The sequence below is a fragment of the Watersipora subatra genome, chromosome 6, assembly GCF_963576615.1.
Source record: "Watersipora subatra chromosome 6, tzWatSuba1.1, whole genome shotgun sequence".
Taxonomy (NCBI): Eukaryota; Metazoa; Bryozoa; class Gymnolaemata; order Cheilostomatida; family Watersiporidae; genus Watersipora; species Watersipora subatra.
The window spans coordinates 12,281,507-12,292,679 of record NC_088713.1 but is presented as its reverse complement, the minus strand read 5'-3'; the positions used below and the strand labels follow the sequence as shown (position 1 = coordinate 12,292,679).

General features: G+C 37.4%; 1 protein-coding gene across 2 annotated transcripts in view; it reads left to right on the top strand.

Annotated features, from left to right (window-relative positions):
• The first annotated feature begins 1,802 nt into the window (after nucleotides 1-1,802).
• The window catches only part of LOC137398916 (ras GTPase-activating protein nGAP-like), a 140,689-nt gene continuing 131,318 nt past the window's right edge, over nucleotides 1,803-11,173 (top strand). The window contains exon 1 of one of the 2 annotated variants that reach the window (XM_068085078.1): nucleotides 1,803-1,975. In XM_068085078.1, coding sequence (XP_067941179.1) covers nucleotides 1,903-1,975 — 73 coding nt within the window. In that variant the 5' untranslated portion in view covers nucleotides 1,803-1,902. The remainder of the gene's footprint in view (nucleotides 1,976-11,173) is intronic. The other variant, XM_068085083.1, reaches the window with a different exon arrangement.

Genomic DNA, 11,173 nt, shown 5'->3' with positions numbered 1-11,173 from the left:
TTTGTTTTGGTTTTACAAATTATAATATTTATACTTTATATTTATTTTGGTTTTACCATTATAAGCTTTATATAATTGTATTTAGATTCTGTTTATATACAAATAGGGTTATCTTATGTGACGAAGTTAAAAGCCCATCCATAACAAGATAATTTGGATATTTCTGTTTAGGTATCTTAGTAGTGAGAACGAGTCAAATGCATTACCATGTTTATCATTGGCTTGAATGATAGTTATTGACTAGGAGTACTGACGGGAAAAACCAAACACAGACAATGAGCATATCGGCCATGCAAAGGGAATGGTAGTGAGAATGAGCAGTCTATGCTTCAGCATGTTGGAGGACAGCACATGTCATGTCATGAGGAGCACATGTCAGGTCATGTCCTGAACAGCACATGTCACGGATCACTAAGCAAAAATAAACCAATGAAGATGAAACAGACAAGAATATGAAAGATGACTTCCAATTTTAACATGAACAAACATTTCATAAAAATGGCACATCCATGCAAATGATATCTAATTCAACAGAAGAGACTAAGAGCTACAATTAGACACGCCCATCTGATTGTAGTAAACTCTCAGGCAAGAAGTGAAAGGGACCATTTAAAGTTATATTGTCAGCACCGATCTAATTTTGCAAAGCTGAGAAATATACTTTAATTTTATTCGTGATATTGAAAGGCAGGGCACCTACAAAGGAAGTAACATTTTGTGAACACATAAAAAAACTGCAAACACTAAAAACAACATCATTACCAAAGAACTGCAACAAAAACATAACAAAAAATATTTTATGATAAGGCTTGTGATAGGTCCATAGAAAGCGCTAAAGTACGAAACTAAAATCAAGACACTGATAGCAGACCAAAAAGGGCGACTAAGAACCAAAAGTGAAAACAAAGTCAATCTTATAAACTGAGGAGAAAGAAGAGAGAGAGAGAGGGGGGAGAGAAAGGGGGAAAGAGAGGGGGGAAAGAGAGAGGGGAAGAGAGAGGGGGAGAGAGAGGGGGAGAGAGAGGGGGGAGAGAGAGGGGGAAAGAGAGGGGGAAAGAGAGAGGGGAAAAGAGAGGGGGAGAGAGAGGGGGAGAGAGAGGGGGAGAGAGAGGGGGGGGGGAGAGAGGGGGGAGAGAGGGGGAGAGAGAGGGGGGAGAAAGAGAGGGGAGAGAGGGGGAGAGAGGGGGAGAGAGGGGGAGAGAGGAAGAAAGGGGGAGAGGGGGAGAGGGGGAGAGAGGGTGAGAGGGTGAGAGGGTGAGAGGGAGAGAGGGAGAGAGGGAGAGAGGGAGAGAGGGAGAGAGGGAGAGAGGGAGAGAGGGAGAGAGGGAGAGAGGGAGAGAGGGAGAGAGGGAGAGAGGGAGAGAGAGAGGGAGGGAGGGGGGGAGGGAGGGAGAGAGAGAGAGGATATCTACCCTAACTCTAAAATAAAATTGAGAAAAATAAACTCTTCAGCTCCAAAATTGCATTCCAGTCATTTTTATATGTTTGTGTCACAATAAAGCTTTGTTTCAATAAAGCTTCCCGGCTGTGAGTACGTAGTTGCCTTTTTTTGGATAGGAGCAGATAACTCCTCAACAACATAATGCGTAATCGCCTATCGCCGAAAATGGAATTGTCAGCGACTAAAAAGTAAACGAATAACGCACGCTGTCTTGTTTTCATTTGAGAAAGCTGAGGCTACCAAAGTAATGCGGGTATCTCATGGCTCCCGCTGATAATGATAAAAATATACGTTATTGGTAAACGGTCCTCAACTCTGCAGATACCTAGTCAAAGAGGGTTTCTGCGGCGTGATATGTCGATGCTGCTAAAAAATAATCGCTAGCTGAGGAAAATACTTATTTCCATTTTACGTGGGTAGCGAACTTGAAACAGCATAAGATGGAACTGATAAGGTAGAAAATGTCTTTGAGATACGGTAAATATGTATCACAGCGTGGACCAAAATGCATACAAGGCTGGCTAAGAGTTTGTGGTAAGTTGCAGTGACTGTTATACCTGCTTGTTTTTCCATGGTCGCCACGCGAGATGCTATATGTGAATGTTTCGGATAAGAAACTTTTTTTCTTATCCGAACGCTAATTTGGAGTTTGCTGTTTTGCACACAGTGCTCGCAATGTACCAAATGTCACAGGCTAGTAGAAGTGGCGCAAACCAGCAGTGAGTGTTCGATTTAATTATTAGAGCTTTGAACATTTTATTGTTCAAACGGTATAGCGTTTAACCCTCCATAAACACTTTACCCAGTATTTTTTGTGTGTGGCAGCATGACTTTCTCATTTTAGTTGTTCCGCAGGCCAAAAGCCGGCCTCATAGTTTTAGTAATAGCTATTTTCACAAGTTGGTGTATAACAAACTAGTTTTGCCACACCACAGTAGCTAAAGTTACTCAAGTAGCTCTCGTAGTGTTACTGTAATTATATAATTCTACAGCTTAAGTAAAGACCTGAGTTTAACTATTCTATTGAACACGATGAATGCTTAGATGTAGAGAGCTTTAAAGCTCTCGTAATCTTAAGTGAGTCTTTCTTGGTCTTAGTTTCACTTTCACCTCCGCAGTTTCTTTTTTACCTTCTCATACTTATTGTTTGTCGTTATTGCAAACTGGCCGAACTATTGAGTTAATGTTCCACTTACAAATATTAATGTCAACTATCTAGGTTATTAAATATCATTTGATACAAGTAGCCTATTTTCTATCTGTTTTTGATCTGATTCTCTCTGGTTTGATGAGTTTTCATGGTGTCTCTATATTTGGATTTTATTGCATCTGCTGCATATACTCTTTTATCTCAGTTACCTTTTTGTTTTATAAGCTACAATCTCTATATAACTGGTTCTAGTCCTCCTTTTTAGTCAGAAATGGTTTAATACTGTGCATGCCAAAGAAGTTTTGATACTTTTCTGGTGAACCAAACAAAAAATGTCTGTGCTGTCAAGTTTCGAAGCTTACATTTGCTTGTGCGCATCAGATAGCTATTTTAATTTGGCTGCATGCCTCCATCAGCCTAATAAGACTAGGTGTCTGGCTTAGATTGCTGTGAGTGACTGACATTTGCTTAGCCCCTATTGACAATAATCACCTATGGACGCTGTCAGGCTAATTAGTCTTCTGGCATCATGACTCATTGTTATCAGACATGCTGACTACTTTATCAACACCATCTACAATAACACTAGTGTGGTTAATATGAATACTGGCTATGCTGGTACATTCTTCCCACATTCCGCTCATCCTTTGCTAATTCTTACTCTTAGACAACAACTGAAGTGTCTTTTTCATTCTCCAGAATGCTTTGATCTAAATGTGCAATTCTATCAGGTGATCTCGCTATTGAATTTTCTAATGCCACTAACTGCAAGTAAAAAATAGTATGATTGGAAATGTTAGTGCTTGTTTATATATTCACTGTTTTCATGATGTGGTTAATCCACAAGTTGGTGTTCAGCAAGATAAAAGCAGCAGAAATCCGCAAGGCAAGCGAGTTTTGTTACATGCAAAATTTTACTGAATGTTTCAAGCTTGCTTGCGAAAAGAATTAAAAAAATGGAAACAACACTTATGAATGTGCAAGCTATTCTATTTTAAATATTTTACATAATTCAGTCATTCTTATTTTGATTTGAACAGCTCCCAATTGCATCATTATGACCTCTGGCATAGAAATGTGTTTCTTTTTTATCAAAGCACCTGCGTTAATTCGCAACACGCAAATGTTCATCAAAACCCTCATCACCCGGTAACGGAACATGCGCAAACTCCAGATCTGCATCGTTCGGGCCATGGGACAGTGAATCACTACAAGTACCATAAGGAAAGGAACAGGCATGAAATGCCTGTCTGTGTTGATTACTTCAAATGGCGTCATACTGCTTCAAAGATGAAGGTTGACTTAGGGTAAACATTGCATTTCTACAATGCTTACTAACGCAGCCAGTCACCTGTCATTGCCATTCTATACAACAAGGAATACAAAGCGTAAAGCACTTGCGAAACATGCCATAAACTCTCTTCGATTTTGATGACGCTTTCTTTTACATAGACGAAACTGATAAGCTTGTCAAAGTCTCCTTTGTTGTTGATGATCATGTACATGCTTTGCCTCATTCTTGTCAATTTGTTTGATGTTGAAACTCAGGACTAACTCTGATGGCTGTTTGAGTTGACACACTAGTAGTAATACTAGCTAGCCAATTGGTTGAATCCATTCACTATACCTCAACATTTTAACTTTGTGGTCTAGATAAAAGGCAGAATCATTTATTTATTGCCATATTTAGGGCTATTCAGACAACTCTTGTCTGAGTTATCTGTGGCTTTCTTGTCTGCCACTAAGTAACTGATCATACCTGTCAAGTGCTCTATAAACTGGCTGATAGCTGGTGTCTAGACATTCTCATCATGAGCTTTTCAATTTTGGATTTCACAAGTTATTAATATCCTTTGTTAAAGATGAACATATACAAAATTTTATTCGATTTTATTAAAAATTATCGGTATTTTACTATTGCGATTGTTTTTGATGTTTGAGGAGATCTGGCTCTCCAGGATGTTTCAAGATTGAAATCAATAAAACCTGATCGCGATTAAAGCACTCAGATAAAGCGAAAGTGCGAATATGACGTTTATAGTTGCAAAGAGACCGAGAAAATAAAGACTTGTACCACTGCAACTCGAATGCAACAGCCGATATCAACTATACAATGATAACAACGAGTGATGTAATTTCGGCGCATTTTTCGTTTCGCATTTCAACTGCTATCAAGTTTTACCGATTCTATATTGAAACATCCTGGCAGACAGATCACTTCAAATATCAACACCAACCTCGAATGATAGAAAAGTTCCGATATTTTACTGATAGATTCTAATAAAATTTTGCTTTTCGGTTCATCTTCAAGTCGGAAGTCTATCTGGTTATCAGTACTTGAAGTGAAGTTGAGTGAAGTAACTAACATCCGACGGTTTTCACCTTTAAGCTGTAGTTGTAAATCAGTAGTCATATTTTTTGAGTATGGCCAAACTTATTTGAATATATTGTTCTGTGAACGACTTGCCAAGAATCAGTCTTCCTTTTTTGTAAGCATGTCCTGAGACCTGCTTAACGACTATCAATCAATCAATCAATCAAATCTCTTCATTTTTCTGTTCTAACTATTTACGTGAACCAATAAACAGATTTTAGAAGGAAAATACTTTTGAGTGTCTTGATGTTATCAGGACGTTTTGTGACAGGTTTTGCAGGTGCTATGCTACAGATTTTCATACCAGATGTTGAAACTATCTAGTTTCTACTTGTATGCACAAGAAATGAGTTTCCTATTTTAGTACTAGTCAGTGGAAGGCATGCTGAAGACTTGATAGAATGGTATTTCTTTGTTTTCAATCTTATCACTGAATTGAATGAAGGGTGGCCAGACCAGCCTGGTAAAACACTCAATGTAGGATTAAATGTTTTGTTAGCTTTAATGACCAGTTACGCAGTTGCCACGGCGATCTGTTGTCATGTCCGATGGTGTTGCAGGAATTTACAAAGAATTTACACAGTAGGCCTATACTATCTTCACTTTGCATTTTGAAACACATATTTTTGTAAAATTGAACATTAAAAACAACTTTAAATCAAGCTGTTGGTTATAAACTGCTTAAAAATAAGTCACATTTTCGTTCTGTAGCTCATGTAAATCTCAAATAATATGGCCTGTGTTAGATGCTCCTTCGTTTCCTCCTATCCTACCTTATCTCCAATATCTAATTGATGACATCAGTATTCATTCAGGGTGCACCTTCATAAGCATGTTTTCCTGCACTTGCCCCACAGGGGTAACTTACTACCCATAAGTGTGATTAGCTTCTAACACAATAGCTACCCAGGCTGATATTTTAGGGCAATGATGTTTGGAAAGCGGCAACCTGCAGACGGATTAGCAGCTACTCAGACTAACCATGTGTGCCAGTGTTTTCTTGATTAACTTCTTGATGAAGCAGCTGTTTTAGGGCCAGCATTTCAGTGTATAACACTAAGTCTTTAAGGCTGTTCAATTCATCTATCTTTTGTTTATAAAAAATTGTCATTTTAAATATATAAAATATGCTACTACTAATAGAATATGCCAAAAGACACAAGTAATGTGTAGATAGCACTTCAAAAACTAGCGAACATGAGTAGCTATCACAAAACTTTGACTCATATGGCTATTCTGTGGGTCTGATTCTATTTTTGGGATTTTTTGTAATCCACAGCATTTTAGCAGCGCTAAAAAATTAAACTTTGCCAAAATCTATTTTAATCGGAATTACTAGCGAGGTTACAATTCTGAGTGTCTCAAGTGTCTAGTTATTCAGCGATATGATTCTGGCATAAATCTTTACTATAATAAGCACCGCGTCCGTCTGTCTGAAGCCTTGCTAAGAGCGTTAGGAAAAATGATTGCACCGCACAGGAATTGAACCGGGATATTTGGTATCCTAGCCAGGCACACTACCAACTGCACCACTCAACCACCTTTTCTACATTGAATATTTATTGTGCGCATACTTATTACACCTGGCGATCTGTCACCCAACTAGTAGTCATAAAAAGACAATGATACTACGAATTGTGATATTTATAATCTATAATTTGACTGATTGAATTAGCAAACTTGCTGTCTTATGTAATCAGGTTCTCATTACCTGTTCTATTGTAGCCTGGTCAAGTTTTACTCTTTTATCAAAACGCTGATCGATGAACGAGTTGACGCACCCTTTCTTTGTTTAGCTTTCAGTGTGGCTCACCTTTTGTATAAACCTAATGAGGCGGCGGAGGGAACACAAACACTGAGCTCACTTACTCCTCTATCTCAAAGGGCCTTTACAATTATGTATAATAATCTTGGCAAGCTTTGAGATATGTATAGTGGAGCTAGTAGCCTAATGCTGCAGTTTTAGCAGATGTTTTAGCCTAACCGCTCTGCTAAAGGCTCTATTCCCTCTTTGTGTAATCATATACAGTCTGGTATAAAAGTACAGTATACTATAATGTATACCTCCTACAATGTAGAATACAAATATCGTAAAAAGTTTAGGCAAAATGCTTGCTTCGTACGACGTGAAAAATTCCATATATAACGTAAAGTGTTAGCTGGGGCAAGTTTTTAAATAAGATTTGAATGGTGACATATTTCGTCGCACTTGTGAGAGAGAAAGCGACGTATGTATTGTATTTATTATACGTAAAACTTCCATGACATTTTAGTTCGTCGTGATAGGTTGTAAGATGTGTTGACAAAACACAGAATAGGCTAGCTGCGCAGTTGTTCATAAATATGTAAAGCCAATGGATTAGTGCAGGTATTGCATCGTCGGTCCACCAATCTGAATGTCAGGAGTTAGAGTATCGTCGAAAGTTATCTTTTATACAAACCTTGACCCCTGGGTACAGATGAACGATGAATAGGTAGACACCACTGTTTTTATAGTAAAAATATATTTTGTTTGGCTTTATTATGGATGTAAAAAATATTTTGTTAGTTTTACTTTACAGATCAGAAAAAAAAAACAAATAGTTGTTCACGGACGTCGAAGATGCGCGTCTCCTATTAACTTAATGTAAAATTATCGCAATGCTGGTCTATAAAACCAGTCAAATGGTTCAGAAAATGGAAAAAAGTTGGCAAAGTAAACCAATAATACTGCAGTTACGGTACTGCCCACAGATTAAAAAGTTAAGTTTAATTTTTTGTTTTTATCTGGCCGAAGGGGTGAGTATGAACGGATTTGGAGCGGATTAGGCAATTTACATGTATTTTACTGTTCTGATAACGTAAATTCCCTATGATGTAAACGCTTCTGGAATGGATTAGTTACAATATAGGGACACGTACTATATTGGGCTTTGTAAGACCCAGAGTTTAAGTGTATGGAAGTTATGAAGATTGCTGGGCGGTCTTATACTCTTGTACATGACTTTCATTATGGGCTGTACGATCTATAGCCATTCATGGACTATACGATCTATAGTCTTTCATGGACTGTACAATCTATAGTCATTGGTGGACTGTACGATCTATAGTCATTCATGGACTGTACGATCTATAGCCATTCATGGACTGTACGATCTATAGTCATTCATGGACTATACGATCTATAGTCTTTCATGGACTGTACAATCTATAGTCATTGGTGGACTGTATGATCTATAGTCATCCATGGACTGTACGATCTATAGTCATTCATGGACTGTACGATCTATAGTCATTCATGGACTATACGATCTATAGTCTTTCATGGACTGTACAATCTATAGTCATTGGTGGACTGTACGATCTATAGTCATCCATGGACTGTACGATCTATAGTCATTCATGGACTGTACGATCTATAGTCATTCATGGACTATACGATCTATAGTCTTTCATGGCCTGTATGATCTATAGTCATTGGTGGACTGTACGATCTATAGTCATTCATGGACTGTACGATCTATAGTCATTCATGGACTATACGATCTATAGTCTTTCATGGGCTGTACGATCTATAGTCATTGGTGGACTGTATGATCTATAGTCATTCATGGACTGTACGATCTATAGTCATCCATGGACTGTACGATCTATAGTCATTCATGGACTATACGATCTATAGTCTTTCATGGACTGTACGATCTATAGTCATTCATGGACTGTACGATCTATAGTCATTCATGGACTGTACGATCTATAGTCATTCATGGACTGTACGATCTATAGCCATTCATGGACTGTACGATATATAATCATCCATGGACTGTATGATGTATAGTCATCCATGGACTGTACAATATATCGTTATTTATGGACTGTATGATCTATAGTCATTCATGCACTGTATGATATTTAATCATCCATGGACTCTACGATATATAATCATCCATGGGATACAATCATATCTATAGTTCTTCATGGACTGTATCAGCTATAGTCCTTGATGGACATGGGATCATATGAATTCATGTTCATATGGATGTGGACATACACATCATGCATGAAACAGGGTAAAATAATTTTAACCTTCCGTCTGTCCAGATCTTTCACCTCAGCAATGTTAATCATTGAGTCAATGGTCAGGACAATTTTTTTCATTTGTTTTTGGGCCTTGTTATCACAAACTACCATCGTATTTTATTCTATAGTAATTTTTCGATACTGCCTCATCATAGTAAGATGTTACCGATTGGATTTTTATGACTCACACTTGTCTTATTGCATCATATTTTCAAATTGATGCCTGAACTGTGCCTCCATGGTAGCAGAATGTCTATTACTTCTCATGTCCGTGCTGCCTTACAAATATCTTGTATATATATACAATATATATATATATATATATATATATATATATATATATATATATATATATATATATATATATATATATATATATATATATATATATATATATATATATATATATATATACAAATATCTATAAATGCAACAGGAACTTTTTTCTCATAACTCTCCCACAATTCATCTGAACTGATCACATGCCTGCCAGCTAATGCACACTACACATTTTCTTGCTTCACAAGTTAATGTGTTGGCCAGCTAATTCAATCAACCAGTATTGACTGCTGACGCTAGTATAGATCAAAGTCTCTGACCTAGTATAGGGTGAATTTGTAGCCAGGACATCTGGAGCAATGTTGGTTGAAGCGAACGACAATGGGTTTTAGGGTAGGTTAGGAAGGTGACATCAAAGAAAGCAGTTTACATGTATAGTGTCAGATGGGGCATTGATTAACCAATTGAGAAACAGCATTGACTGCTTATGCTTAACTCCGACCTAGTAAATGGTGTATTAGGACCAGGACATCATCAGCACTGTTGGTATACGTGAACTACACTATTTTTTAAGTGGGTTAGGAAGGTTACATCAAGGAAAAGTCGGTTACATTGTCAGATGAGGCATCGTCGATTCACCAGTTCGGAATCAGCATTGACTGCTTATGCGAAACTCTGACCTACTGTAGTTAATGGTAAATTTTGGCCAGGACATCAACAACACTGCTGGTTGAAGTGAACAACAATATTTTTTTAAGTGGGTATGGAGGGGTACATCAACGAAAATCATTTATTGAGTCAGATGGCCATCCATTCACTAGTCGAGAACTAGTCTTGGCTGCTAACGCCCAAGTATCAGACCTAGTTTAGGGCGGATTTGGACCATGACATCGACAGTACTGTTGGATGAAGTGAACAACAATGGGTTTTTGGGTGGGTTAGGAGGGTGGAATCAAATAAAGTCGTTGATAGGGTCATCGATTCACCAGTCGAGTGTCTGCTCATGCTGTTGACTATATTTGACATTTTCATAGCATTTTCTGCTGAGTCTTACCGGGCTATCAATAATCAATTTTAGTCAAGCTGGTAATTGACATGTACACAGAGTCATGCGTGATTCTAGGCTTTAGTAATTGGTTGACTGATAGAAAGAGAGAAGTCTAATCGATATTATCACTTCCTTCGTTCTTGAGTTGTCTAGTCATGTCCAATACAAACACAAAAACAATGTAATAATCACTGTTTTCATCGTATGGATGATGAGGATTCAGAGTTGTACGCAAGTCAAGCGACTTTGTGTTAAGTGGTTTTAATGTACATTCGCATGATGCGGACTAACACTGGCGATTTGTTAAAAATATTATGATTTATACACCAGAGGTCAAATCTGCGGACTCATACATCGGGAAATTCAAATAGGAATGACTGAAGTGCGAAAAATGTTTAAAATAGAATAGCTTGCGTCCCATTTCTTGCTTATCATCCGCAAACATAAGATATTCAATAAAATATGATTTTTGGTCGTTTCTATCTTGAGGATTGATACGAATTGAAACATAGAAACAGTGCATGTCAATGGTTGTTTTCTAAACTGCAATTTTAGTTAAATTAATAGTTGGTTTTCAAGGTTCTGTATTAAAACCAAATACCTTCAGCTGGTCGTTTTATTCTTCCAGGGCTTATAGGAATGGTTAAGATAGAATCTACATTTGAAGTTTTTAATGCATTCCGATTATTCGTCACAGCAACTGAAATCTTTAAAGTTCACTTGTTTTACTTGTCAAAGTATCTCTTATGGTATTTCTTAAAGGACAAATTTGCGGAAAAAAAATCTCTTCATAGGATCGAATTTTGTTAAAATTATTTTGTC